At 36.3% G+C, this 27,451-nt stretch overlaps 1 protein-coding gene across 1 annotated transcript; it reads left to right on the plus strand.

Annotated features, from left to right (window-relative positions):
• Window positions 1-19,104: 19,104 nt before the first annotated feature.
• Window positions 19,105-25,689, plus strand: LOC104158736 (myocyte-specific enhancer factor 2C-like). The gene is made up of 2 exons (XM_009696463.1): window positions 19,105-19,300; window positions 25,212-25,689. The coding sequence occupies exons 1-2, from the start codon at window positions 19,247-19,249 to the stop codon at window positions 25,425-25,427; spliced, it is 270 nt and encodes an 89-aa protein (XP_009694765.1). The 5' UTR covers window positions 19,105-19,246; the 3' UTR covers window positions 25,428-25,689.
• Window positions 25,690-27,451: the final 1,762 nt, after the last annotated feature.

Consider the following 27,451-nt stretch of genomic DNA (forward strand, 5'->3'; position numbering starts at 1 on the left):
GGGCTAGCTGCCTAAATATTTATAAAATGTCTGTATGATTCCCCCTGCCTCCAACTTCAATCCTGAACCTTACTCTGATTATGCTCTTACTGATAAGTGTTTGAGTTAGGCTTTCCTCTGTGCTTATGAAAAGAAAAATATTAAAGCAGAATACAGATACTTTTCTAACCTCTCTTGACCTCTGTGATCAAGTCTATTCTCCTTTTATTTTAGCATTCTCCAAGGCAGCAGTCTGAAGCCATGAAACACATTATCTGAAATGTTCCCCTGTGTTAGTCTATAGGCAGCTTTTAGAACAGATTGCTATCATTTACCCATTGGGCTGGCATTCTCTGTAGTGGTATCTTCTTTTGTAGTATGACATAGGAAAGCATTGTGACAGAGGTTGATAAAATATTTCTAGTATGTGCTCCATTGATTTTGACAATTCAGATTTGTTTGTTCTTTTTATGTGCCAGTGTATGTATTTCTATATATGTCAATATATGTAGAGACAAGTGTGGGGGGTTTTTTATATGTCAATATCTTTTATAGAGAACATCTGCTATGAAATTGTTGGAACAGTATGCAATGATACTTATTTAAAATGTGTTCTAGTAGTTACTGTGTACCCAGTTGGTTTAATAAACCAGTAAAATATTTCAAATGTGGTTGAATATCCTACCCAGTTAACAACATGTACCGTTTTGAATTTCATCAGCCCTAGACACCACATATTATAGACTGCAGTCTTGTGACCTCTTCCTTAAATTTTTGTAGCAAGAGAGTAAAACAAGCCGATTAGCTTTGGAGTTTTGAATGTGAAAAATTCATAATATAGATAACATAAATGCAAGGCTTGCATGTGTGCTTTAAAATAGTAAATGGGTTAAAGTGGCACTGGCATACTTAGTACTCTAGTGGCGTAGTTTTTGCCTTCAGATGGTTGTTTGGAATGTGAGGGCTCTTCCTATGTTTGCTGTGCCAGAGCTAAACTCTAATGTCACTTACAGGAGAAATTTAGTACAAGCAGCTTGTACGGAACTGACCTGCTGCCATTTTAGCACGTAATATACGTAGCATGCATGTGTCTAGTAACCATATGGTCTTATGCAAGTGAATAAAACAGTGAAACTCTCAAAAGTTATAATTTCTCTGAATGTTTTCAGAGTTGTGTTAATTAAATAAAATGTTATCCAACTATTTGAAGAGACTCAGCTTGTAACTGAGGTGTAACCAACTGCAGAATTTGGAACGCTGCAGCATTATGTCTGCATATTGGTATAAGAATACCATTATGTCTGCATATTGGTATAAGAATATAACTGAGAATTCATAAGTAGTTGGACTTTTTAAATCCACCATAACTCTTGGAGTATTTTGGTTTTCAGGCTGTTGTGATTCAGTTTGCTGCTGCCATGATGACTAAAGATTAATTTTTTAAATGAAATTTGAAAATAGCAATCTGATCCACAAGTGCTTAATCTTTAAGAAAAGCTACAAATGTAAACTTCGGCAATGCTGTGATATTGTCAGAATTTCTTGGTATCATCTGTGCTTAGAAGCTAATGTCAGTCACATGCCTTCTGTGGATTTAACAGGTCACCGTTTGGGAGATAATATGCAGGGAAGAGTGGCATACATAAGTCCTCTATGAAGAGAATGTTACCAGGTGGATCATCTCTTTAGTGGAATATAATCTCTCTTATGCAAAATGCTAATAAAGTTTAATGCTGGTTTGTTGCTGAAAGTGTGATGTTGATGTTGGTGTACTGTTTAAGGTTTTTTGATGTCTTATGCTGAGCAGAAAGAGTGAGATGGCTTGCTCCTCATCTCCTGTTGTTGCACGATACCATTTTAGCATGCAGTAGCAGGATTTTTCTTGCATTGCAGCTATGGGCCCAGATAAATAAAAATGTCCTGGGTTGGATCTAAGCACTGGAGTGCAGCTTTAGTACTGAATATGGGACAACATATTTCTGACAACCCATTGCTAAGAGATTTACTTAGTCTGACTTGCATGATTGCATTCCTTGAGCTTGAGGATTCAAGTGGGTTCTGGATGCTTTGGGAGTTCCTTCCTTTTTCAGGTCCAGTGGTCACATGTCATGCCAGTGAGACTTGGCTAAAAGCAGAGGAACGAAGGATTCCACCTCCACTAGTTGTCATTTAACTTGTACATCTTCCAACTGGTAACTTTTTTTTGCCTCCTCCTGTTGACAAGACTATGTAGGCCCTTTCTTCCAGATAATGGGTAGTTGGATTTTGGTTTTTGATGGTATTTCTCTAGATGCACTAGTCATTATGGACTAGTAAGCTCCTTCAAAAATTGAAGATATTTTCTATTGAATTACCTAGTTTTGGTAGATACTGTATTTGCAGACAAATTAAAAGGAAGTCCAGTGGATTTTATTTTGAGTACTTTAAGGACACGCATAGTAAAGCAGCATTAAATTGTCTTAAACATAATAGAGAACTGAAATTATTCCATAAAGCATAACGATATTGTGCACTCAGTTATATACCTTAGTATACATACTGTTTCCTAGCCCTACAGAATATAATTGTGTTGGAAGCTATGGTTGGTCTTTTCAAGTGTGTCAAAATATCAATAACCCTCTCTCCCAAGCTCCTGAATTAGTAGCATATGAAAACAGTAAGGTCTGTTTGGAGTTCCCATTTTGCTTTTCCATAGCAGCCTGGATCTGAGCCACTGCAGAACCACCAGTGGAAGCTCAGATCTCTAGTAAAAGCTGTGACTTGTTTGTAGTGGGTTTGTCAGTGCTATTGACAAATAATTATTAATTTCAGTTTCATGATTCAGCTTGCCTTTTCTCATGGCTGTTCTAAGCATATTTTGGTTACAAGAACTGTGTCTTGTGCTTAATTGATTTTGCTTTCAGAAGGCCAAAGAATATGTGTGCATCCTTGAAAGACCTTCCCTTAAGGTGAAATCCTTAAAAGTGAATGAAGACCAGTTTCTTTTTAACGTCTGTTTGAATCTACTAAATTTAAAAAGCAATGTCCGTGTCTTTGTTCTGTGCTTCATGGCATCAAATTGGATGAAATGCCACAGATAAAACTCCCTACAGATAAACTTACTGTTAACTCTTTCTGCTGCTGTCCTCCATCACACTTTTTCCCCTGCTCTTGGGGACTTCCCGTTCTCTTTAATGCCTCTCTTCCAGCTGTATGAGGGGAGCATCTTCACTGAAGGGAACTTGGACTCACTCCGAAAAAGAGCAAACAATAAGATTTGAGAGCTATCTCACCTCTATATGGGAAGATTATAGGGAATGTTACAATCCTGTTCAGGAATATTTTGGCTTCAGTTCCACCTGCTGAAAGATTTAGGTAAGGGCATCCATTTGAATAAAATGAGATTTTGAGTCTGAGGATTCATTAGATAGACTAAGTACTTCTTCCTTTCCATGCCCAAACTGACAGCTTGCAAATAATGCAGACTGACTCGGCAGCATTAAAATGTAAAAGCAGAAGTCTAGGTTTACTCCGTTTAAACCAACGCACTGTGCATTGCTGCATTCTAGATGCTGTATACCTGTGTGATAGACCTAGGTCATGCATGCTTGTCTGTTACTGAACTGTGCATTTAGGGTAGTCTTAAGATTTTATGTGGTACTTTTTCTGATGTGGAATACTTAAAGGGTTTGTGTTTTTTTGAGTAAGTGATGTATACGAAGGAGAGTACCTGCCATCTGTAAAGGCTAACTGATGTTTTTAATCAGATATTACTGCCAAAATTAAATCTATTCAGTGGTAAACAAAGAGAAAGGAAAATCTACAAGAAGCTAGAAGGAAGAATCTCCACAAGTATTGGTTGATACGACATTTTAAGAGTAGTGCCTGCTAGAAGTACAGGATAAGCTTGTTTTGATTCACATCTTCCTTTGAAAGTGGGCAAATGTTTATGGTGTGGAGAATGTCTCCATCCCTTCCCCCAGTGAAGCTGTATGCTGGAGAAAATGACACTGAATGTTGGTGAATTCTTACAAATCTAACTAAACATAGACACTAATCATAGGTGTGTCTGTGCAGGGGTAAAAATCTATTAGCTTCAGATGAAATCATATGCTGAAGTTTTGAGAACTAGGTCTGACTCAGTGGTCAACATTTTGGGTTATACTAAGAAGACTGTTTCAAATCTCAATTGAAAAATCTGGCAGCAGGATTTTTAATCTACTAAACTTACTAAAAAGCAACTATCAATCTGCCATTTGTCTGAACTCTAGAATGAATTACTGGAAAGATACCTTTCTTCCAGTGGGAAGACAGAAGTTTGTAGTCTTTGTGTTTTGGTTTGGTTTTAATTTTCTTTCCTTTAAGCAAGTCTGAATGCGTTTCCTTACTGCTTCTGTAATCCTGCCTCAAAGTAGAGGATATGAGATGAGAACTGAGAGAAAAGTAGAACTCAGTCACCAACGCAATTTCTTAATAAAAATCCACGTCGTTGATTCTTTCTTCCATTATGTGCTCTCAGGAGTATCTCTCATTTTGGCATACAGCTTTTCCCATGTTTGCTGTAAGTTGTCTGTTTAGCAGTGTGTGGCCTCATATGCAAAACTTGCAAAGCGTGAGTTGGGAGAGAAGGAGCTGAGCTTTGTGAGAGCATGAAAGGATGGAACTGGATGCTGGAAGTTTCTTGTGGTGGGATTTGTAGCCAGAGTTAGAACTTTGTTACTATATATCTGTGTGTTGCAATGAGGTTTAATAGGTGGTTGAAGGTTTCAGAGTGGTATACAAAAGCAGGTATGTTCAAAGGTACATCAGTCTTATTGAGGGGAAAATATGCTTTTAGTACAGGCAAAAGCAGCAGTAATACAGATGAACATATTAGGCACTAGTTGCGCTGTCCTTTCTGGGCTTTGTCTTTGCTGATGGAGGTGAAATTGGAGACTACGGGCACTGGTATCTCTGCTGTTTGCCAGCTAGCTGTCAATATTTATTGCTTCAGCAGCTGCAAGGCTTCCAGTCAGCATGTTAAAAAAAAAAAAAAAAAGGCAGTTTTAGTGTCCTGAAGGCCTGGACTACTCAACAATAACTTTTTTTAAGAGGAGTTAAGATTTCTTGTAGGTGCAGGAATGATTCTAAGCAGGTTCTTGAAAGTTGTGTATAAACTGCATACCAGTTCACTGTGGTTCACTTTTTTATTCCTATAACTCCGTATAATCATGTTCACAGATTATTTACTTAGAATGAATAAAATGAGATGCTGTAACATATTAAGCTGGGATCTGATTCTACTACACAGAATCCACTGTCATGAATACATTTAACATGTGAGTGTTTGGGGTTTTTTATTTTTGTTTTCTTAGGCAAATAAGTATATAGGGTTTTTCACGAAGACAGGATGCTTTATTGTCATACAAGAAAGGAATGGAAAAAATTAGATTCTTTCTTGTATACTGTAGTGATGCTGTTAGAATAAAAAAACCTCATTTCTATGTCTAAATAAGTCTGTCGCTTCACATGCAGGAATTTAACACCAGTTTTAACCACTCATTTCTCCAAGCTCAGAGATTGACTGAGGTGTCTGAACTTGCACATTGCACACTTTCATCTACCAGGGGTACAGGCAGTACCCCAAGTTTTATAGTGGGATGCAACTGTTCTTCTCAAAATAAGATGCTGCTGTTAATATTAAGTGCAGCAATTAGAACTAATACTTTCAAGGAGAAGTCATTCATGTCTGACTGCTGTGTATTTTCTTTACAACTGAAATATAGTTCCTAGGTCTTGTAGGTTTTTATCAGCGGTGAACAAGAAGATGGCATGCATGGAAGGGATCCAGCAGTGTGTGTGAAATGGGCACTGATTTGTGTAATTTTCCTAGCAGGTTTAAATCATTGATGCAATAATTAAATGCTGAGATGTGCACTTTGACCTTCTAATAGCGTAACAGACTGAGGCTGATCATGCAGTCTTGCCTTCTGAAGCGGTTTCAGGGCTGCTTCTTGGCATTCCTGGCAGTTTCTTTGATAGTGAGGATAATTATTTTTTCCTTTTCCAAAATCGGGATAGTAAGCTGTGTGTGACTGTTGGTTTGGGTTTGTTTGTTTTTTTTAATTTTTAATGTGTAATTGTGGGTCTGGATGGCCAGATATATTTATAGTATCTGATTCCTGACGGATCCTGGTTATTGTCAGGTCCAGGCAGTCATTGCATCAGATAGTACTTGGCTGACTAAGTAGTAAAGACAGAGATGTCTACCTTACAGTTTGGAAAAGCTTGCATTTGCATCTAGTGTTTCATGTCAAAGTTAAATGAATATGCCTGTTTAAATGGAAGAGGTTTTCAGTAAGGGAAGTCTACAATAATCTGAGTCTGTCTGGGCTTCTGCTTAAGATTCCTGGCTACTTAATGTAATTGAAAATAGGCCAGCTGCCTCTCAAATACATTAAGATCCAGCGTTTGCTCTATCTTGCTTTTCTCAGTATTCCTGGCTCTTGTTTAACTCTTCAGTGATGTAGTAGTTTGTTCATATAGTAGTTATCAGAAGGGCTTTGTATATTTACATATGGATCACTTAATTGAGTCTTGCTTGAGACCTCGATTAAATTTTTCTAGGCCTTCACTTAAACTTCTGTCAACTGTATCTTCTCATTCAGACCTTTTTAGTGACTCTCTTCATGTAAGATGTTTGTCAGGGTTTGTTGACAGGAAGAGAAATTGAAATATTTTTGAAGTTTTGAAAATTTCTGTTTTTAATAGGATAATGGGAACAAATATGTCATACTGGTCTCTTTTATTTATAGTTATTGAGTATTTAATTCTAGAAGCTATTGAAACAGATATCCACCGGTTGATTCATGTAGCTTTGTTGTGAAGCAGTAATGTCAGTTTGGGTCAAATGACTTAAGTTTTCTATTTGCAGCAATCTGCAGGAAAGGTGAAATAATTAGATTTTATGATTTGCTCTGCCTTGCAGGTATAGCAAGTAACTGAGTTACTGTAGCATCATGAATTTCTGCTTATCAACTAAACCATATTAACTGACTGTGTATGCTGCTTTGTTGCCATTGCTAAGGAAAAAATAGTTTCAAAGTTAGTTTTAGAATTAGGTTTCTATTCAGGGAACAGTTTATATTCAGAGAACAGTTCTTATCTGAAGATTCAGTGTACTATAATCAGTGTAGTTTAGGTAATATTTATGCAAGTAAATCAAAGTGGATATGTTAATTTTAATGACACATCAATGCCCAGTCTACCAGACATCCCCTGCCAATAAAGGAAAAGATTTATATGCAGGAGCAGAAAATATTCTGAATAATATTCTTGCTACTTTTCTTAGTAGAAAGTGATTTTACTACAGTATGTTTAGGTGCTGGGGTATGTATCTTAATGTAGTTAACTTTTGTTTTTAATGGCCTGCCCTGTAATTGATTTGAACAGTCTTACCTTGCGATTGCTTTTAAGAACATAGACATCCAAATGGATGGCAGTAACACCAGCCTTTGGGCAGGGAGGGGGGGGCGGGGCGTGGGAGGAGAGAAAGAGGGTTATGAAGTACTTGAATCAGTAAAATGTTTTAGGTAATAAGGAATTTCATTCTAGGCTGCTTTTAAAAGTGGCTGCTGAAATTGGAGGGTTTGTGGGAATTGGACTGTTTCTTGACCATGGGTGCTTAGCAGAGTCTTCCCGAGTTCATTGATGTTGCCTATAATCTGCCTGTATTTAATCTTTTTCCAGTATCTCTCCTGAGATGTAGCTGAGTGGATTCATCTCACTTGTACATTATTTTGTTATTTGCCACCTGTCTACTTCAGATTCTGAAACCTTTAAATTATAAAGAAAGTCTCCAGGCGTGTTTGAAAAGGACCTGCCTTATGATCTGCTGTAACCCCTGCACCAACAGTAATGGTGTTTTATTTTACTTAAATATAAAATGACTCTTTCCTTAAGAGGATGCAGGGAAGGGAATAATTCACTGAAATTTCATTTTAATATCTCTGAAGTCCCGTGTAACTTCTTTAAAAATTTTTTTTATTTAGAAGTTTAAACTGGTGGTACATCTGAATTTTGAAAGAAGAGATGGTTTGAACAAAGGCTGTGGCAGCTGCAGGAAAAGAATCTTACCACTAATCTTTGTTAGAAACATGTAGGCGTCTTTATGGTTTGCTGAATGTCTTGCTGAGGCATACAGGCTGTTTGAGGCATTATGTTGTCGTGTCTGTCTGGTTTATAATTGTTGCACTTCAACAATATGACTATATGCTGTCATTTAATCAGACATCGAATAAATTATCAAAAAAAGTTTTCCGGATAATTGTTCAGTGATTTAAAGCTTCTTACAGATTCTTTGATGTGTGATACCTCTTGGTTTTCCTGTCCTGTTCCCTTTTAAAAGGGGAGGTGCCTGTATCATGTGGAATCCTCTGGAGGACTGGAAATGTGTATTTGGTAAGAAAGAGAGTATGCTCAGGAGGGAAATGGTTGTGGAGACTACTCATCATATCAGGTAAAAAAACAAACCAAACCCCAAACAAAAAACCCACAAGTGGGAGTGGGGCAAGAAGCTTGGAGTCTGCAGCTCATGCAAGAGCATGAAGAAAAAGGGATATATAGGATCAAGAAGAAGCAGATAGTTAAGAATGAGCGAAACCTTGGGAAGAAGTTTCCCAAGTACAAAATGGGAGCCTACAGTGCTCTGTGTTACAAAGCCGCTGTTGACTGAAGCCAAACTTGGAAACAAAGACCTGTCTTGCAAAGGCACAATGTGCAAGGAAGAATCTTGTTTATAATCCTCCTATTTTTCCGTTCTCTCATCTACTGACATTTGTTCCTTGCTACGAACTTGAATAAATTCTGTCACTTTTTAGTTTGAAGTCTGGTTTGAGGAAGCTCCCTATAGGACAAGGTATAAGCAGAACCACGCGAAAGCTGTGGCTGCCTTTGGTATCCTGTTACATTCCTGAAGTCAGCTGTAAATGTTTTTGATTACCGTAATGTTTGTTCAGTAACATGTGTTGAAGTTGCTGTCCTGCGGCTGTTTGCTGCATTACCTCAACAGTTTGTACTTTGTAGGCAGAGTGGGCAGTTTTCCTCTTCATAAAAGGTAACAATGAATTACTAGAAGTTTAGTCACTGGTAAGTGTTCAGAACTTCATTGAGTTTTAGAAGTCTTGCTGCAAATCACAAAATCAGTTTACCGAAGTACCAAACTCGTACAGCTTTCTACATTAGGTAAACTCAGTGTTAAATAACATTACCTCATAATTTATGTTCTTTGTTTTTTCCAGTAGAAGAAACTAAAAAACAGAGGCAATCAAATGGGTTTTATATACATGCTTCCTAAGGAGAAATCTGCTACGGTTTCTACTCTTGCCTTGGGAAACTCTGCCAGTTATACAGCAGTCAGTTTTAATATACTGAGAACAGACACTGTTTTACTTAACTGGAGAATTGCTTATTTGGCATTTGCTACAAGAAAACTGAAGTGCAGCCTTTAAAATTTGAATGCAATTTTAAAGACAGTATTTGAAGGATAACAGTAATAAATCTCATAACATTGCCCTACAGTATGTGCTGTGTTCTGAATATTTTTTCTGCCTGTCTTAATTTCTGTAAATTTTAAATCTTATGTCAGGATGCTGTTTGGGTTAGCTCAGTTGGTGCCTTGTTTAATTTTGAAATATGTGTAAAAGTAGTACACTGTATTTCTGTTTTTCTGATGTTGCTTTGAGGTGTTGTTTTTTCTGAATAATCTAGCTGTTAAATGTGATTATGATACATCAGAGCTTATATAGAGGGATAATTTTGTCTACCTTTTGGTTTATGAATGTTCAATTTTTTATATGTAGGTTATTTGCTGAGGTTCTAAATGATTGTAAAATTAGCCATCCCCTCCCGCCCCAAAGCACCCACTGAAAACTTCAGTACTCCTCCGAAAAGATAATCTGCTTAAATCATGTAGTTCTCAGAGGCAAGGAGGACAGTACTCCTTATGGATAAGGATGTCCAAATAGAAATGCCAGCAACCTGAATTTTTAAGGTTACTTTGACATGTTGTTGCTTATGTTTAAAGTGCTGCTCCCACTGAATTTGACCTGGCATGGCCATGCTAAAAAATCAGAGCAAAGCTTTCCATTTCATTATCTGTAAAATGATTAAAACAGTGAGTGACCACATAAATGGAAAACAAACGGATGATGCAGCTTATCTAGAATTTCATAGAAATCTGACCAAATCAGTTTAGTACTTTAGAACAGTATTCAGCTGTTGTAACTGTGAAAACATCTTCTGTCCTGTTGCAGTCCCCTTGCTGATTTCCATAGAGATAAATACGGATGTGATAAGTGGGGCAGAGGTATTGGGAGAACTTTGAGGTAGCAAGCCATACCTTTGCCAAATTCATGTTGTTACGCAAAATAAGATCATCTGTGTTCTCTGATCTATTGATAAACTTAAGTTGAGATGGGAAAAGTAATGAGCCTAGATAGCAGTAATTAAAGCTTGTGTGTCACTGCAGTAACTGGTGAAATATGAAGACTTCTGGAAATAGATTTCCCGATGATAATAATTTTTCTTAAAGCCATGACTTAACTTAGCAGTATGTAACACATTTTAAGTGTTATCTAAAGATGTGTCAATGAGCCTGAAGAAGATTGATGAAGTGTTAAGATGTTGCAAAACCAGAATCAAAGCTCCATTCTGGTTGGTAAAGATATTAATTGGAAACTGAACAGTCCCCTGTATGTATTTTTTTTCTCTTTTACTGTAAGATGAAGAAAGACATTAACATGAACCTTTTAATTGTCCACACTGTTAGGTGTTTGTTGTTTAGTTAATTACAAACACTTGTGAACATGTCTTTTCAGATGATTCTTCCTGAATTATTAGACTAGCTTTAAATAAAAAATGAAATTATTTTCCCAGCTGAGAACAGCAGCATGATTTTGGTGATTCCCCCCCACCAAGATGAATGTAAAAAGTTCATTTCGCAGGGTTCTATTTTGTCTTTTGTAACAGAGGAGAGCTCTCTTGTAGCAGCTTTTTGTTGTGGGTGAAATGGTGAAAATTTAATGGTGAAAATTGAAATCGGAAAATTTAAAACCATCTCATAGACTTGTTCTAAGCATTTTGGGAGATATATCCGGGCGGCTCCCTTCTTTTAAGGCAGAAAGGACGGTGAAAATTGAAATGGGAAAATTTAAAGCCATCTCATAGTTCTTCTAAGCATTTTGGGAGGTACATCCTGGCGGCTCCCTTCATTTAAGGCAGAAAGGAGTTTTGATAAGAAGACATGTGGCTCTGTGCCTTTTTTTTTTTTTTTTTTTTTTTGCCACATGGTAGTTAAGTTCCACAGCCATTACAGATTCATAATAAACTTGAGGTGGATGCTTTTGATCTTGAAAAACATTTAATATATTTTTTTATGTGTATTTTACTTCAGGAAAGACACCTTCCTTCTGTGACTTATGTTGTATAGAGGTTTGGGTTTAAAACTTGTGTTTAAATGCTTTTAGTTGCACTTTAAGCTTGTCACTGTGAAAGCTGCAAAACATGTAATGAGTTTTAAACTAATTAAATAGCTGCAAATGCTCTTCTATTTCGTTATGGAGCAATCATATCTAAACTTAATTTTAAATTTCTATATCTAGCTCATTAATTTTCTAAGAGCTGTAAATGGGGAAAGAAAGGGAAGATTATCTGGTCAAAAGATTTAAAACTGTGCTCAAACTGACATTGATGTTCTAAAAGCTATGGTTTATTCACTGGGAAATTAGTCTTTCTGACCGTAGCTCTTGAATATTGAGTTTTGTCTTGTTAACAGTGCCTGGAATCATCTTTCTTTGTGGTTATTTTTATATACCATGGAAAAGTTACATCTTTCAACAAATTATATGATAAATTAGGAACAAATTTCTTGAGAAACTCTCTGGAGCATGTTTTCCAGACTGCTATTCAGTCATGCCATTATTTTCTTAATCTGTTTGTAGAAGCCTGGCAACAGAATTCTTGTGATTACTTAAAATATTAAGTTCCGCTTCTATCTTAAATTGGATTTTAATCCAGTATTGAAAGTTTAGTTCTCTTTCTGTGGTCCTCTTTCTTCACTGTTAGCTCATCAGTTTCCAGATCCTATTTTCCAACTGCGTTCTAACGTGGTTTTGAGAATGCAAAGATAAATTGTTTTAGAAAGTATCAAGATGAAATTTATAGATGGGAGTAATAAAACAGAGTTTAATGTCACTTGAAAATACGCAGTAAAGATATGTGCTTTTACAGATAGCTTGATAATGGCTGTTTTGCTTCTAGAGAGTGTAAACACTTGGAATAGGATGATACATATTTTTTGGACTTTAGCAGTAGACCAAGAACACAGTTTATAGCAATGTAACAGTGTGAAAATTGAGTATTGAGTTTAATGGAAATGTGAACCCACTTGATTTTAAATAACTAAATAGAGCAGAATTCCTGGCTGTTTCTGATCCTGGACAAGGCTACATTTGTCATATTATCTAGGAGTGCATGTGCTGTCATAGGTGATACTGATAGTTCTTGAAAACTGTTTGATCTGTCATCTCAGGAAAATCTATCTTCAAAAATAAAAAAAAACACCCGTGCATTCTAGGAGTAGTAAAACTTGTTTTAAAAACAGACATCTGAATCTTAGTTCATTTTTTTTCATACAGCTTAGATTTCTGTAGTTCTATTTGCAGGAAAATATAGTTATTCAACATCATCTTAGACAGGACTTGCTGCCTGGAAAAGAATGGCAGAAAAGGCCATTTTGAGCAACAGTGTATTTAAATGGTATTTGGAAGTTGCAGTTCTTCAATAAGACCATATTTTTTTAAAAAGTACTTCAAGATTTGTTTTTCTAGTATGTATTCAAGACTTAATTTGAAAAGCTGTGTAACTTACAAATTAGAAGCTCAGAAATAGATTGGAGTTTAGTGTGGAAACTGATGACCATGTTTAGTTGCAAAACTGCAAATCCACGCTTACAAGTACAGTTTACTTAAATGGTCTAGTATCAGATGAATGTTCTTCCCAGCTGAAAGAAACCAGTATTTTATGATACATAAAAAAAGAATATCAGTAAAGAATTATTTATGACTTCCTGTTTTTTATGTTGTCCCACTTTTAAAAAAAAGATATTTTGGCTAAGGATTGTGTTATTGTTCTATAACAATACTTGTGTATCACTTGCTAGCTGAGGACCTTGGAGCTCAGAGGCCAGCCTCATTTACTGTAAGGCTCTACTTGGATGTAGAAGAATGGCTTCTAAACTGAGGCTGGAAAAAAGATTTGTTGCCTAATACTGCGGTACAGGAAGAAGTATGAGATAAATGACAACATGTAGTCTTGTTTTGAAGGGGTAGGCTGTGCTGTTGTTTTACACTTATATTTGACATTACTTACAGCAATGTATGATGACAAGGCTATAGAAATGTGGCTGTAGGAAACATTTTTGTTACTGTTGTTGCACACATCTGCAAAAACTCCTGGAAGAATCTGAGCGTGATCTCTGTTAAGTGCGCAGATACAGGTAGGGAGAGTCCCTTTGCTTGAAATCTTAATTTTAAAATCTAGCTTCAAAGTGGTAGCAATGAATTTTGGAGCAGGGCTGATAGAATGTCTAGAGCACAGTAATAATGTCCCATGACTCTCAGTATCTTCAGTGCAGATCCAAATCGGAGTGAATATATTTTGTATAATTAGTTTGGGATTTAAAAACAGTGTCTGGAGTTGTAGACTTACTTCATATGGGTTTGCATTCTTTTTGAGGCGATGGAGAAGAAAATGTTCTTATCTTTCACTTCTGGACAGTGAAATGAAGTCTTAGAATCAGGTTCGACCCAGCTCCATGCAGCCCTTTAACCTTTTGATTAGCTATTTTGGTGAAGACATTATTTGACTCTTAATTTTAGGGGCCAAATCTACAAAAATTTCTGCACAGGCTCCTGTAAGATAAGAAAACGACCTATTAACCTTGATTTAGTAAAAATTGTTGTCTGCTATTTAGTAAGCCTTACCTAAGGCTTACCAGTGTAAGATGCATCTATACAGATCTGTGTTTTCATGCAGCTGTGGCTTTTGAGAGTTATCATGCAAATTATCTGACGTCATGACATGCATTTCTTTGTGTGCATTGCAGTAAATGACCTGTGATGAGACAGTTACTGTCAAATGTAACCTGTAACTGTGGTGGTGAAATGGAAGTTCCAAGAAAACAAAGAAGCAGAGGGAAATAAAAGGAAAACAAATGGAAGCAGTATAATTCTGATACAGTTTTTCCTAACCTGTTTTGCCAGAAGGCTTCCAGAGTGGAGTTCTGCACAGATAGAATTTGTTTCCACTGAACCCTTGAAAGAATCTTTTTAAATAGGTCAAATACAGTTTCCTTGCTTTAAAGTTATATATCTCTCGCTATTTATGAAACTGTAAGCAACCTTGACAACAAACAAACTGATCTGAGTTCCTGAAAATATGCAGTCATGAGGGTGTATTTTTGCATATGGTTCTGTTGTCTTTCAGTATTTAGTGTGTTTTCACATGTGTTGAGGAAGGGAATAAATCCAGAAAATTTGGAATAAAGTTTACTTTTAAACAATAATAGAGGCTTTTACTTGGACAGCTACTAATATAATTTTTCTTGCTATTATTGCAAGCTGACATTGTTTTCTGTTTGAAGCTTATCATGAAGCATGTTGGTTTTTTTCTTCCCCCTTTTTTTCTGCTTACTTTTATTGTTTTGTTTAATAGAGGCCCGAAATTCTTCTTGAAAAATAATTTGCTTCCGTGTGCCTATGCAAGTAGCATAAAGCAGATTTGGTGGCTATAATTTGTTTCTGTCACTTAAAGTAGAACTTTACCTTCATCAAGGTTACTTCAGATTAGTTTCACGTTTACTCTCAGAATAAATGTGCATTGATCTTCATATATGTCTGATAGTTTTCCTTTCTTTGGGCAAAATAAAAGAAATGTGGCATAATTTGTTGATGATCTAGAAAAAATGTTTTTGAGACAAGAATTTTACCTACATACATTTGAAATGCAACTATGATTTAGCAAAATTAAAACTTAGCTAGTTACATTTTTTGATGTAACCATATAGTGGACACAATCTTATATCTTATCTTACATAGTTTTGTTGCTAGTCAGGATAGAAAATAAAACTGCAACTCTGACGTGACCAAGGATTAGAAAACGGAAAAGTCATTGCTCCCATGAGAAATGTAACATGCATTTGTCATTGGTGGTAACTTCCCATTTGGATGTTCTGAGCATGCATGAAAAGTGCCTTTTTACTGCACAATTTACTCTGATTTTGCAGTTAGTGTCAAGATCCTTTCTACCCTAAGCTCACACCAAACTTGTGTTTCAATCCTTGGCTTTGAAAATCATCTTGTACATGACTTAAAAATGTAAGGGATGCGGTATTTCAGAGCTGGGTTGCCTTTGGCAAATGTGTTTCAAAGCCAGGTTTCTGGTGTCCATAGCAACCTGTGGGAGAGAGAGGAGAGGCTGGGCCCAGACGGGGAGAGACACGCAAAGAGGAATTTGGAATTTGCTAAGTGAGAAAAGCGCTTGAGGTTGAAAGAAGTAGCAGATCTGAGATGAGAGGCAACAGTGGGCTGATTAAAGAGGGTGAAGCAGAGGTCGTAAATGGGAAATGGGTTGACACTTTTATGCCTAATAGAGCATACTAATTTTAAAAGACCTGAAATACCACCCCAAAACTATAAGAAAATGTTGGTGAAAATTACTGTCGGTTTTCCCGTTTCCCTGTGTGTGATGGTATGTGGAGCAGATAATAGTGTTTCCCTGCTATTGTTTCTTCCATTAGCTCATGGAAAATGTTTGTGCATCTCTTTTATTTTCTCTCCTTAAGTATATATATTGCATAATCTGAGGCCTTATTTCTTTTCCTCTCTATCCTGTTCTCCCATGAGCTCCTTATTTTATTCACTGCACAGGCTTACTTTTGAATATGTGTTGTGGAAGGTGGAAGAGCTGAGTGAATGAAATAGGACTGTATGAAGAGTGTGTGGTCCCACATCGGGGTTTTAAAATTGTGTTCTGCCTCATAAGTCTGTTTCCTTAGGAAAATTTTGAGAACCATTTATTCACCGCACAGGCTTACTTTTGAATGTGTTGTGGAAGGTGGAAGAGCTGAGTGAATGAAATAGGACTGTATGAAGAGTGTGTGGTCCCACATCGGGGTTTTAAAATTGTGTTCTGCCTCATAAGTCTGTTTCCTTAGGAAAATTTTGAGAACCAGTAAATTTGCCTAGGTGTATGTCTAATGTGGTAGAACATAAAATATTGTTACGCTCCTGCATAAATTTATGGTAGATTATTGTAACGTTTTATATATTCCATATCTTGTATACTGTACACACTGCCTGTCCTGTTTCAGAAAGAGCAGTGTGTAACTGGAAAGGGTAGAGAGGAGGACAGGGTGACTGGCCAGAGAATGGCTTTTGTGTAAGAGGTGGTTGATGGGAGTAGAATTCTTTAGTTTTGAGTCAAGGTAACTGAAGGAAGATACAATATAGGCATCAAAATCAGGACTGACATGAAAAGTGAAGATGAGTGTTTGTTTACTGCCTTGTATAATTAAAAATCGGTGGATACAAAATATAATTAGCAGGAACAGGCTTAAATGAAAGGATATATCTTCTACTCTGATGCATAACTAAGCTGTGGAACTCCTTGCTTCTAGGTGCTAAAAATCTGTACGGAATCAAAAGTAATTTTCATGGAAGAAGATTTGATTAACAGCTTTAAATCTAAGATTCCATATATGACTCCAGAAGTTCCTGATTCAAAAATCACTGAATATCTGGAGAAATTGTTTATAAATACCGCTTTTAATGATGCATGCTTATTCTATTCCTGTGTCCCTCCTTTACTATCCTAGTGATACTTGCTAATAGCCACAGATAAAACGCTGGACCAGATGGATCTTTGGTCTCACATGTGGTGGCTGTTAGTATGTACTAGTTATGATGGTGAATGCTTTTTAAAAAGCAGAGGAAGGAATCTGGTAGTTCGGTATTCAGAGAACTGTTTCAATAATGCATGGTACATTTGAAAAATTAAGCCACACATGAAGGAGAAAACAAATTTTAAGAGCTACTTACAGAGACCCTTTATTAGGTACGTTCAAGGAATGCAACCAGATTTATGCAGAACTAAATTTAATGTGTGATCATAGCATGAGCTGAGAATTTTTCTTTTTTTTAAAGAGAGTGAGGCAGCTGACTTAAGACTGAATGTTTTATGAATTGAAGCTTAGAGTCCAATGGATATTCTTGAGGTTTGTGTGGGGTGTGTGTGGTTTTTTTTTTGGGGGGGGGTATTTTGGGGGATTTTTTTTTGATTGAGTTATTTTTTTATTTTCCTTTTTTTTTTTTACAAAAAGATACAAATTCATATGCCAGCTGTTGCTTTCCATGTAGAATATTTGCTGTGTGGTGTTGGTTGTGTAGAGGCTTGTTCAACTGGCCTTAGCTAGCTATTAATACCTTTTCAGCAGCAACTTGGAAGAGTGTTGTTTTTTTTGTCAAAGAAAATAAAAGGAATGCAGTGCTGATGCATGGTTTTAAGTGTTTTGCTGTATAAACAATGTCTAGCGCATATCCTTTTGACCAATAGACATCACATAATCTTAGTGTTGATTTGATCTTAAATTCCATGGAATAGTATTTCTAAATACTGTTGGGCATTTTATGATGTTTTACCAAAGCAGTCCTTTGTTGATATCAGGTAAATATAAAATGACATCCCTTCATTTTATGATGTCCTCCACCTCTTTTTCTTTCTTTTTTTTTTTTCCTTTTTCCCCCCTCTCCCTCCCTCCCAAGCTGCATCAGAATGTCACGGTTGTTTCCTCAGTGTAAATTGAATGTATTGTGAAGTGTAGCCTGTGACTAATCGCCTCTTGTTGTCTTTACTTATTAACTGTCTGATGGTGATGTGGTTGCACCACTTTCTACACATGGCCTCAAGGATATGGCATTGTGACACCCGTAGTAAAATATGCAAGGCTTGATTTCAAAAGACGTTTTGGGTTGGAAAGCTAGAGAGGTTGTAAGCTAATATTGTGGCTGTTTTTACCCCTTTTATTTTAATGAATATTAGGTGGTAATAGAATAAGGTGTACCTATTTCATGTTTATACATTCTGGTATACAGTTGGTGTTCTAGAGGCTATTTATTTTCAACTGCTCTCTAGTTTTGTTGAATTAATGTTATCCTACAGTTCCAGCAGTATGTTTGGAATATGGCTTAGCAATGTTTTTTACTGAAAATGCATTTAAAGTTTGTTAAATATCAATGTGTTACAAGTCAGTTTGGTGCATTACCACATTAAAATACTCTGATGGCACACTGACTTTTTGAGTTGCATGCATCTTTGTCTTTCTAAACAATATAACAAAGTGAAACAAGTGCTGGACTGGTAGTGGTTATTGCTAAGTGTGTAATTTACAAGTTATGTAGAGAGAGTAACTGTGTGAGTGTCTTAATTATTAATTGGTGTCTTGATAGCTGTGAAATAGTTCTGTGACGAAAATATTTTCTGGGGTCTTTATCCTTTTAAAGATAAGATACTCCCTCTTTCTTTCTCCCTGCTGGTTCCCAGTGAAACCCCAAATATTGTCTTATGAAATGAGATGTAATTTAGTTTAGGGACAGAAACTTGATATTCTCATGGCTTTGTTTTGTTATTGTGGTGATAATTTTACAGGAGAAACAGGAAACGCAGAGTGGTTTCTCTACAGAGTTTCCCAAAATAATGAATGGAGTTTACCAAAAGTTTGTGGGTAAATTTTTGAAACCTCAGATAACTCAAGACCTAAAGCTTAGAGTGGTGAGCAGCACCCCCTTTGACAACTGTAAATTTTTAAGGCGATCAATTGAAAGTGTGTGAAATTATTGGTCATTTTAAATCTGTAGCTTGTAGGTAGAATCTAGCAAACTAGTTGGAGTCTATTTAATTGGAACAAAGTATGTAGTATAATATTTTACTCATGAAAATACTTGGTTCTTCACAAACTATTTTATGCATGCACATGTTCTATGGCTATGCAGGTGTTCAATAATGCTTCTTCAGCATTTCATAAATTAATTCAAAATTTTATTTTTTTAGGCACTTATAAGAAGAAATAGGAACCTTTTCTCAAGCTGAAGACAAAGTAAAAGAAAACCGTATCATGTGTTAGAATACTGAAGAGTGACATTTATTGGATTAGTAAATTTCTGGATTGCAAAGCAAAAGAAAGAAGAGGCTGAAAATGGGGAGAAAGAAAATACAGATCACAAGAATAATGGATGAAAGGAACAGACAGGTGAGAAACAAGGAGTCTGCATGAACAAGTTCATCGGTAGTCCTAAAAATGAATGGAAGCTTTGAGTACATTCATCTTAGTTCAGCTTCAGAAGAGTGAATTTTATCTTCATGTATCTACAGATGGCATTACCAGAATACAAATAAGAAATGTCTCAATGATTTTACTACTGTTTGAGGGGGGAAAAATGTTATTTATAAGTAGTATCAATTACTACTTTAAATCAAATTCACTGTAAAATTACTGTTCCTATTTAAATGGTACCCACAAATTGTGTTGAAACAGACACTTGATCTGATAGTTACTAGGAACACTTAGTAGTTCTATGAAGATAGAGAAAGGATTAGAAATTCAGAAAGTATGTGATAAAAGTATTTGCTGCAGCCTCTTTGACAGAGGAGTTTGGCATATATGTGGACAATGATCTACAGTGGTTTGGGTATAGTAACAAATTTTGTTAACATGATTCTATTTAAAAGCATTGATTTATATTCCTTGTAAGAGCTGTTTGCTACAACAGTCTCTGAAAATTGTCAGTCAAAAGGGAAGAGTACTCAAAAGTGTGCACTGTTTTAGGGAAAGTTGCTTACTTGGCTGCTCTTGCCCTAATGAAGAGGTGTCCTGTGAACTTGAAAAGTACCAGAAGTTGATGACTCTGCAGAAGTAGTGTTTCCTCTTAACTTCTAAATTGCTATAATGAGATATGAAATAAAATTTTAATGGGCTGTTGAAATGTATAGTGGGATATTTTGGAAGCTATCATTTTTAAGGAAAAGTATTGTAGGAATGACTTGCAATCTTCAAGAATAGTTATAGTGGCTCAGACCAAAGATGCTGCTAAGGCAGTATCTTTTGTCCAGTGATGGTCATAAGCAAATAAGTGTAGGATGGAGACACACATGTTATGCTATTCTGTAATCCTCTTCCAGCTTCTAACTATTCTTAGCTCAGGGATTTCCTGAGCTGGATGTGCTTTCTGTATATTTAGTAACCGTTAATGGATTTTTTTGTTGTTGTTTTCCCCGCCCCTTGCCAGTGAACTTGTGCAGTTATCCTTTGAGCTTTTATAAAGTTGCAGCATTTACAACATCTTTTGGCTAGGAATTCCTATAAGTCTATTACCCGTTGTTTCAAGAAACACCTTTTCACTTACACTTTGTCATAGTTCTGCTAGTTATTTAGCTCTTGTACGGAAGAGGCAACTGTCACTCCCTATCTAGTCTGTCCATCTTACTTGTTATTCCGTGGACCTCTGCCATGTTTTCTTATTTTCCCTTAAAATAACTTTTTCAAGCCAAAGCACCTTAGCTTACTTGTTTTAATACATAATTTATTCCACACCTTTGACCATTCTTGCTGCTTTCCCCTGAACCTTCTTGAGAATTGCTACGTTGTTTTTGGTGGCAAAGGGACCCAGAACCGAGCAGTGTTCAAGATGCATACAGAATATAGAGTTATATAGTGGCGTACTAATGTTTGTTCTCTGTTCCCTTCCTAGAATTTGATTTGCTTTTTAACTTCTCCTGAGCACCAAGTTGATGTTGGGGTAGGGTCAAAATTCCATGAGACTGTCTTGCTGCTGACACATCAGCTCAGAGCCCATTGTTTTGTTTGTGAAATCAGGATTGTTTTTCTCCCTGTATCACTTTAAAGCAATGTAAAAGGCTGAGAAGGCTATATATAGCAAGAAAAGTATTATTGGAGTTTGGGAGAAAGCCAAGTATTGTGTTTGAACAGCTTTAATCACACAGTGACTGTATGTTTGATGTAGATAAATGTCTTAAGTACATGTAGTAAAAGTAGATGAATTAATATCTTCAGTTCTTTCAGATCTTGCTCTAGAACTTCAGGCATGTTGATGAGGTGGAAATTGATCTCCCTCCTCCCTCTTTTTTTTTTTAACTAACTTGGAGTAAATTGGACAATCTTGGTTTTGTTCTACTTGAAATATTGTTATACTATACCCAGACTTTGGTGTGGTGGTTTTTTGTCAGGGAGAGGGGGAGGTTTTTTGTATGTGTAGTTTTGGTTGGGTTTTTTTTTTTGTGTGTTTGTTTTTTGTTGTGTGGGGGTGGGTGGTTGTGGTGTGGTTTTTTTTTTTTTTTAATCTTCATCTCATTGTTCAGGTTGGGACAATGGAGAGGAGGAGAATTGGTGCATTTGTACCAAAGTTTAACCCACTTGTACCATTGTTGTGACTGAAGCAAAATAATGGGGATTAAATTCTAAGTTTTGTTTCTGGCTTTTTTTTGACTAGCACTTTTTTTTGCTTTTTAGTGACTAGGAGGAGGCTTTAAGCTCCAAGTTGAGAATGGAATTAGGCCTGGCTTAGCTTTTTCTGTGGAAACTCAGAGGTGGTAGCATACTGCATCTTCTTTTTAAAAGGTTTTAAAGAGATGAAATAGCTTTTGTTAGTGGAACCAGATTTTTTTTTGTAGAGGTATTGATGGTGTTATTTAACTCCACTGGTGTCCTCTGGTTTTGGTAGCTAGTATATAGAGTTTTAACATAATAAAATGCCCTGATGGACTGGGTATTTATTAGATACTAATTTACTTTGGGAATTTTTTCATTGACCCAGATAAGGAGGGTATTTAGGGTTTGTTTTGCTGAATGGAAAGGGTAGCTCAGTTGTGTTCTGTCAGTCTTTCTGTGGCATACATGGTTGGTTAGTAGGTCACTCATGAACACGCATCTGATGTCCTGTTTAGAAGTTTAGTATGATGTTCAGGTTTTTTTGTTTGAAAATACAAGTAGAATGGGATAGAGCTTTGCCTGCAGAGCAAGTTCATATAACTTATGTGGGAAGAAAAGCTATTGTTTTATCAGAAGCATCTTATTTCTGATGGGATTATATGTGAACTCAAAAGAGAATATATAGACCATTACTCTGGGGGATTACAATTGTCATGAGACTGTCATTGTGTTATTAATTAAGCAGTCTTATCTGCTTGAATGAGCTGTAGAACATTTATCTTCATTAAGCTGAATAGAATAAAGTACAGTAAATTAGATACTAAAGGAGCTCAATCTTGCTGCCTTTGCTCTCTCTTCCTCGCCCATTTTTTGCTAAGCAATATTAGAATACTGCCAAGGAAGCCATTGGCCTGCGTTAAAAATATGTATTTTTGTATGTAGTGTGGTCTTAAATGGCACACTAAATGACAAGGGGGGAGGGAAGAGAAATTTGCACAACTAATTCTGCTGTCCAAGTTCTTAAATGAAATCTGAGTTTATAATTATGTACATTAAAGTAAGGCTTGGACTCCAGTGGTAGTGGGATTTGTGCTAAGCACTGTCCAAACACAAAGCAAGAAAGTGATGCTGGTTGAGAATCTCACAAGTAAAATAGCCTTACAAGAGATGAGAAAGATAACATTTCAGTGGAGAAGTTAAGATCCCTTGTCCAGGATCATACAGGTCCTCAGTGGAACTAAGCCTTAAGTCTTTTTGTTTAATGACTTCTCAAAGTAATATGGCACACACACATCTTGTTTATGATGCCTTTTTCCTGACAAAAACTAAACAGTAGTACCCATCTATACCTGCTCATACTCGGGTAATAATCTCTTAAGTGTCTTCTAATTAAAGTCTCAGAAAAACAACAGTTATTTAAAAGCTACAGTTACCCCAAATTCCCAGAGGAATCCAGACGAAGTAATTCTTAATGTCTCATCCAAGACAGGATAAATAAATCCCGAGTGTTCTGAAAGAAGGCATGCATAAAGTGACAGAACTGCTAAGAGACTTACACAAGATCTTTTTTTAAAAAGCAGCTGTATTTGTATTATATGTGGATACTAAAATTTCCACCTGCGTTTGGGAAAAGTGCAGCCCACTAAAACCTACTTTTGTACTTGGTCAACTTGAGTTGATAACTGAAAATAAAATACTAACGGAAGATGCATTAAGGTAAAGCCTGTCAGATTTTTTGGCATCTTGTCTCACTAATGTATGGTAATTGTTAAACGATAAGTAGGTAAAAAGATCTGCCTACCCTAGTTAAACCTTGAATGTGTTACAGCACTCTTCGATAAAATTGAGAGAGAGTGCTGTATGTTAATGGAGCTTCTCACCAAATGTACTTTAAAAGGGTTGAATAAAAAAGTTACGGTAAGTACTCACTTTTCATCTGAACGTGGATTATTCAGGCCTTACAAAAGGCTCTGTGATTACTGTTTTTTTTTTTTTAAACCCTAAGAAGTTTCTAAGTTAGAAACACTGCACAAGAGCTTGGGTGGAACTCTGGTTATCATAATATGCCTGACATTTCATGTTCTTATCTTTCTAGATCGTCTGTTTATTACTTCCATTCCTACTGTGATGAAGTGTTAACAATCCAGGTTTTCAAAAATCATAGGCACAGTGCATTTTTAGGGGGAGGGGGCATGTGCTAAAACAGATTTTTTGATGGATGTGGATATTGTTTTATAGCTAGAGAGGAGTCTCAGGTCCACAGTACTTTCCAAACATTTGTCCTGGAAGAGTAAAGTATGCATGTACTGTTTTAACGATACAGTTATTGTCAGCATGCTATGTACACAATATTGTTAGTATATCTGTCTGCATCCGTCTGAGACTACTTATGTGGCTGGAAGGATCATATATATTTTGTGTTATGGATAGTATTAAAAAAATAATATGCGTGAGATACTCATCTCTGGAAAAAGTGCCTTGAGGTGTGTATACACAGAATTTTCCCATCCATCTTCCAAAAACTTGATATACACCTGAGTAATTAACAAGTTAAACTATAGAAACCCATAAAACAGGTTTGATTGTTTCTTGTGGTTTACTTCATTCCTATCTTGCAAAAGTATACTGACTATTGTTTGTTAAACGTGTAGGGCATGTAGGTCACTCACCTGTCACAGAGGCGTATACTTTGAATTGTAATATGGGGAAGTGAATATGGCCATAGCCAGAGGTGTTCCACTCAACACTGAAGCTCACATTGAAAGGCTGGATCTGAGAGAGCATCTTTATTTAAAAGGTCTCTGAACATTAACTTCATAGTAGTAGATTAAGTGCCTTTTTGAGACGCTTAGGAGGATGTTTAGTAAAAATATTGTCCTTTGAGAAAAGTTGGCCTTAGCATCAGACCTATCCTTGATTCAACTTGGTGTCGAATACTTTGATACTCTTATTCTTAACTAACTGAAATTTTGTGAAAGGAATAATTTTTTAAAACTTTTTTGCGTAATGGATGGTGATTTTTACAATGTAAGTGTCTTTCCCCCTTCCCTGATGGATAAATGCTCCTTTGTGATCCTCTGTAGTGGATTTATTTCCCCACAGCAGTTCTGATTGGACAGAATGGTTGTTTCATGATGTTCCCAAGTGGCAGAAAAGAAATTAAAAGTATAAGTGAGTCTGATTGGGTGGTTTAATAGCAACAAAATAGGAATATTTCTTAACCTTGCGTAATTGGACATCATATGACATAGTAACAGTGTTGCTTCCACTGATGTTGCTGTTTTCTTTGATTTTACTAGAATTAAGGTTGCGAGCAACTTGTAAACTAGTTACAGAATACCTGCTCATCACAGAAGAAAATAATTGTGATACTTGGAAAGTAAATGTTGATTGAACAGAAGGAAATACAATCAGAGGATTCTACAAACTTTAACTCTTCTTGATAGTTATATAGCCTCTCTTTCGTAGTTATGTACTAGTGGAAGAGTTGGGGTGGGTGTAATTGTTTAGCTTAGTCTAATATAGAGCATTGGCCCTAAAAGTGACACCCAAATATGATAGGCAGTTCTTTTGTTAAGCTTGTACACACGTTCAGTTATGTCGCTTGTTAATAGGAATAGTGTAGGCTCAGTTGGTATATCACTTAAATTCTTGATGATAGTCCATCAAACTCTTGTCATGTGCATAAAAAAAATCATTATTCTTTCTTCTCTAGGTCACCTTTACAAAGAGGAAGTTTGGATTAATGAAGAAGGCATATGAGTTGAGTGTACTCTGTGACTGTGAAATAGCACTCATCATTTTTAACAGCTCTAACAAACTCTTTCAGTATGCCAGCACTGATATGGACAAAGTTCTACTTAAATACACAGAATACAACGAGCCTCATGAAAGCAGAACCAACTCAGATATCGTTGAGGTAACAATTTGAAAAGACACGTCAGCTTTCTTATCTTAATGCTCTATATTGCTCTATATTTGAAGTATTTTAAGGTATTTTAACCAAATGTATTTAATAATTTGAAAACCTTGTCATAAAATGTAAACTACTGCTTTTAGTCTGGTTTTTCTAAGACAGGAAGTTGTCTTTACAGGCATGTTGTTTTCCCATCTGCCCTCCACCCCCTGCCGGTTTCTGGAAAACATGTTTGATTTCAACCACATTTGGCAATGGAAATAGAGGTGTGAATGATGTGGTGTGGTTTTTTTTGTGTTTGGTTTTTTTTTTTTTTCCTGGGGGAGTGGGGGAAGTGTTCAAGGTTTTCAAGGAAAAAATAAGTTGAAAGGAGAATAAAGGTCCAAAGAGTGCCCTCAGCCTAACAGACAATTACGGTTGGCCCCTCCTCTTTTCTGAGGTAGTAGCCACTTTATCACCCAAATGTTGCACACGGATCAAATCAGCTACAGCCTATGCTGCCCCCTGCTCAGCCAAAAAAACCACAAACAAACAAACAAACCCCACAAAAAACGCCAGACAAACAAAAAAGTGAATCTATGGAGCATATGAACTTAATTCAATTTGTTATCCAGTCACTCTGTATGTCATTTAAAATATAGCAGTGGAATGACTGTAGTTTCTGCAGTAGTAGAATAGCATGAATATATTTACTTAAAGGTATTGGTTTCATGTACTTTTATTATGCTTATACTTTAAATAGAAACTCTTTCCAGTGCATGATTTCTAAATTAGGTGCAGTAGAAGTCAAGGATTTTCTTGGCAATTGGAGCCTTTATGCACTGTAACTGCATTTCAGATAAGTCATGTTTCCAGTAGTCCTGTAAATAGACCGAAACAGGTGGCTGACTTAAGTGTTTAATTTAAATTCTGAAGTTGTCTTCCGAACAAATGCCTTGCTTTTTAGGAATGATTTAGGAATAGTGATTAGCCTTGTATAGCTGGAATCTATTGCAAAGGGGATCACAGAGTACAGGGAGGATACTAGCTGATCTTGTAAATAAGTTTTCAAGCAAAAATCACTTTGCCAAAATTGAGAAATAAACAAATGCCTTATAGTTCTTTCTGAGAAGATTCTCTGCTAATTTGTCAACTGCCTTTATGATCAGAAAGAAAACCTCCCCAACTTCTGTCTTCAGTGTTGAGTACTAATGAGAGGGCAATGCAAGCTATGGAGAGTTAAAGGAGTATTACTTAGTCACTGGATTAGTATAAATAAGGAATAGCGACTGTAGAGGAAAGGAAAACCTAATTCTTTCAAGATGAGCTTTTGATTGTGACAGATGTGAATTTGAGATAGGGATGCAAGCAAGTCAGCCAGGCTGATTTTTGTTTTGCATCTAAGGTCTCTTTGTGTTATGACTTGTGGTAATAGTGCTTCTTCACATCCTGAGGACTAAGAATATCTTCCAAAATAATTTCTACGCAAGGCTGCCTGTAGTTTTTTGGTTTTTGGTAGTTTGGTTTCTTTTGCCAGTGTCAAGCGTTTGACCCCAGCAACTACATAAAAAAAGTACACTTAGTACCCAAGCGCATATATGGTTTCTATTCTGGGGGAACATGCAAAGACTCATCTGCAGATTCGTTTTAATTTTTCTCTGCATGTTTACTATATTCTATTAGTGGGGGATTTGGGGCTTTACTACCTGTTTTCATAGTATAATTTAGGAGTGCATCTCCCAGTCTTCAGATTAGCCCTGTGCACTCTTTAGTCTGCTTGAAATGTGGGGGTTTTTTTGTTGTTTGTTTTTTAGGAAAAAGTTATTTGGCCAGAGAGCGGAAAATATATTCTTTAAGTTTATGACTGTTCTGGATAGGAAAGTTAAATCAGTAGGATGAAATATTTACAAGCTCAATATATGTAAGGCAGACTGATGTTTTCTTTGTGTTGGATTCCAGGAAAAAAATTATGCGTACAGTATTTCAGAAAGATACTCTGTGGTTTCCTTTTTTTTGCAGCTGATTGCATTTCAGATTTGCTCCACCTGTATGGTACTTTG

The sequence above is a fragment of the Cariama cristata genome, unplaced genomic scaffold (assembly GCF_000690535.1).
Source record: "Cariama cristata isolate BGI_N322 unplaced genomic scaffold, ASM69053v1 scaffold11243, whole genome shotgun sequence".
NCBI lineage: Eukaryota > Metazoa > Chordata > Aves > Cariamiformes > Cariamidae > Cariama > Cariama cristata.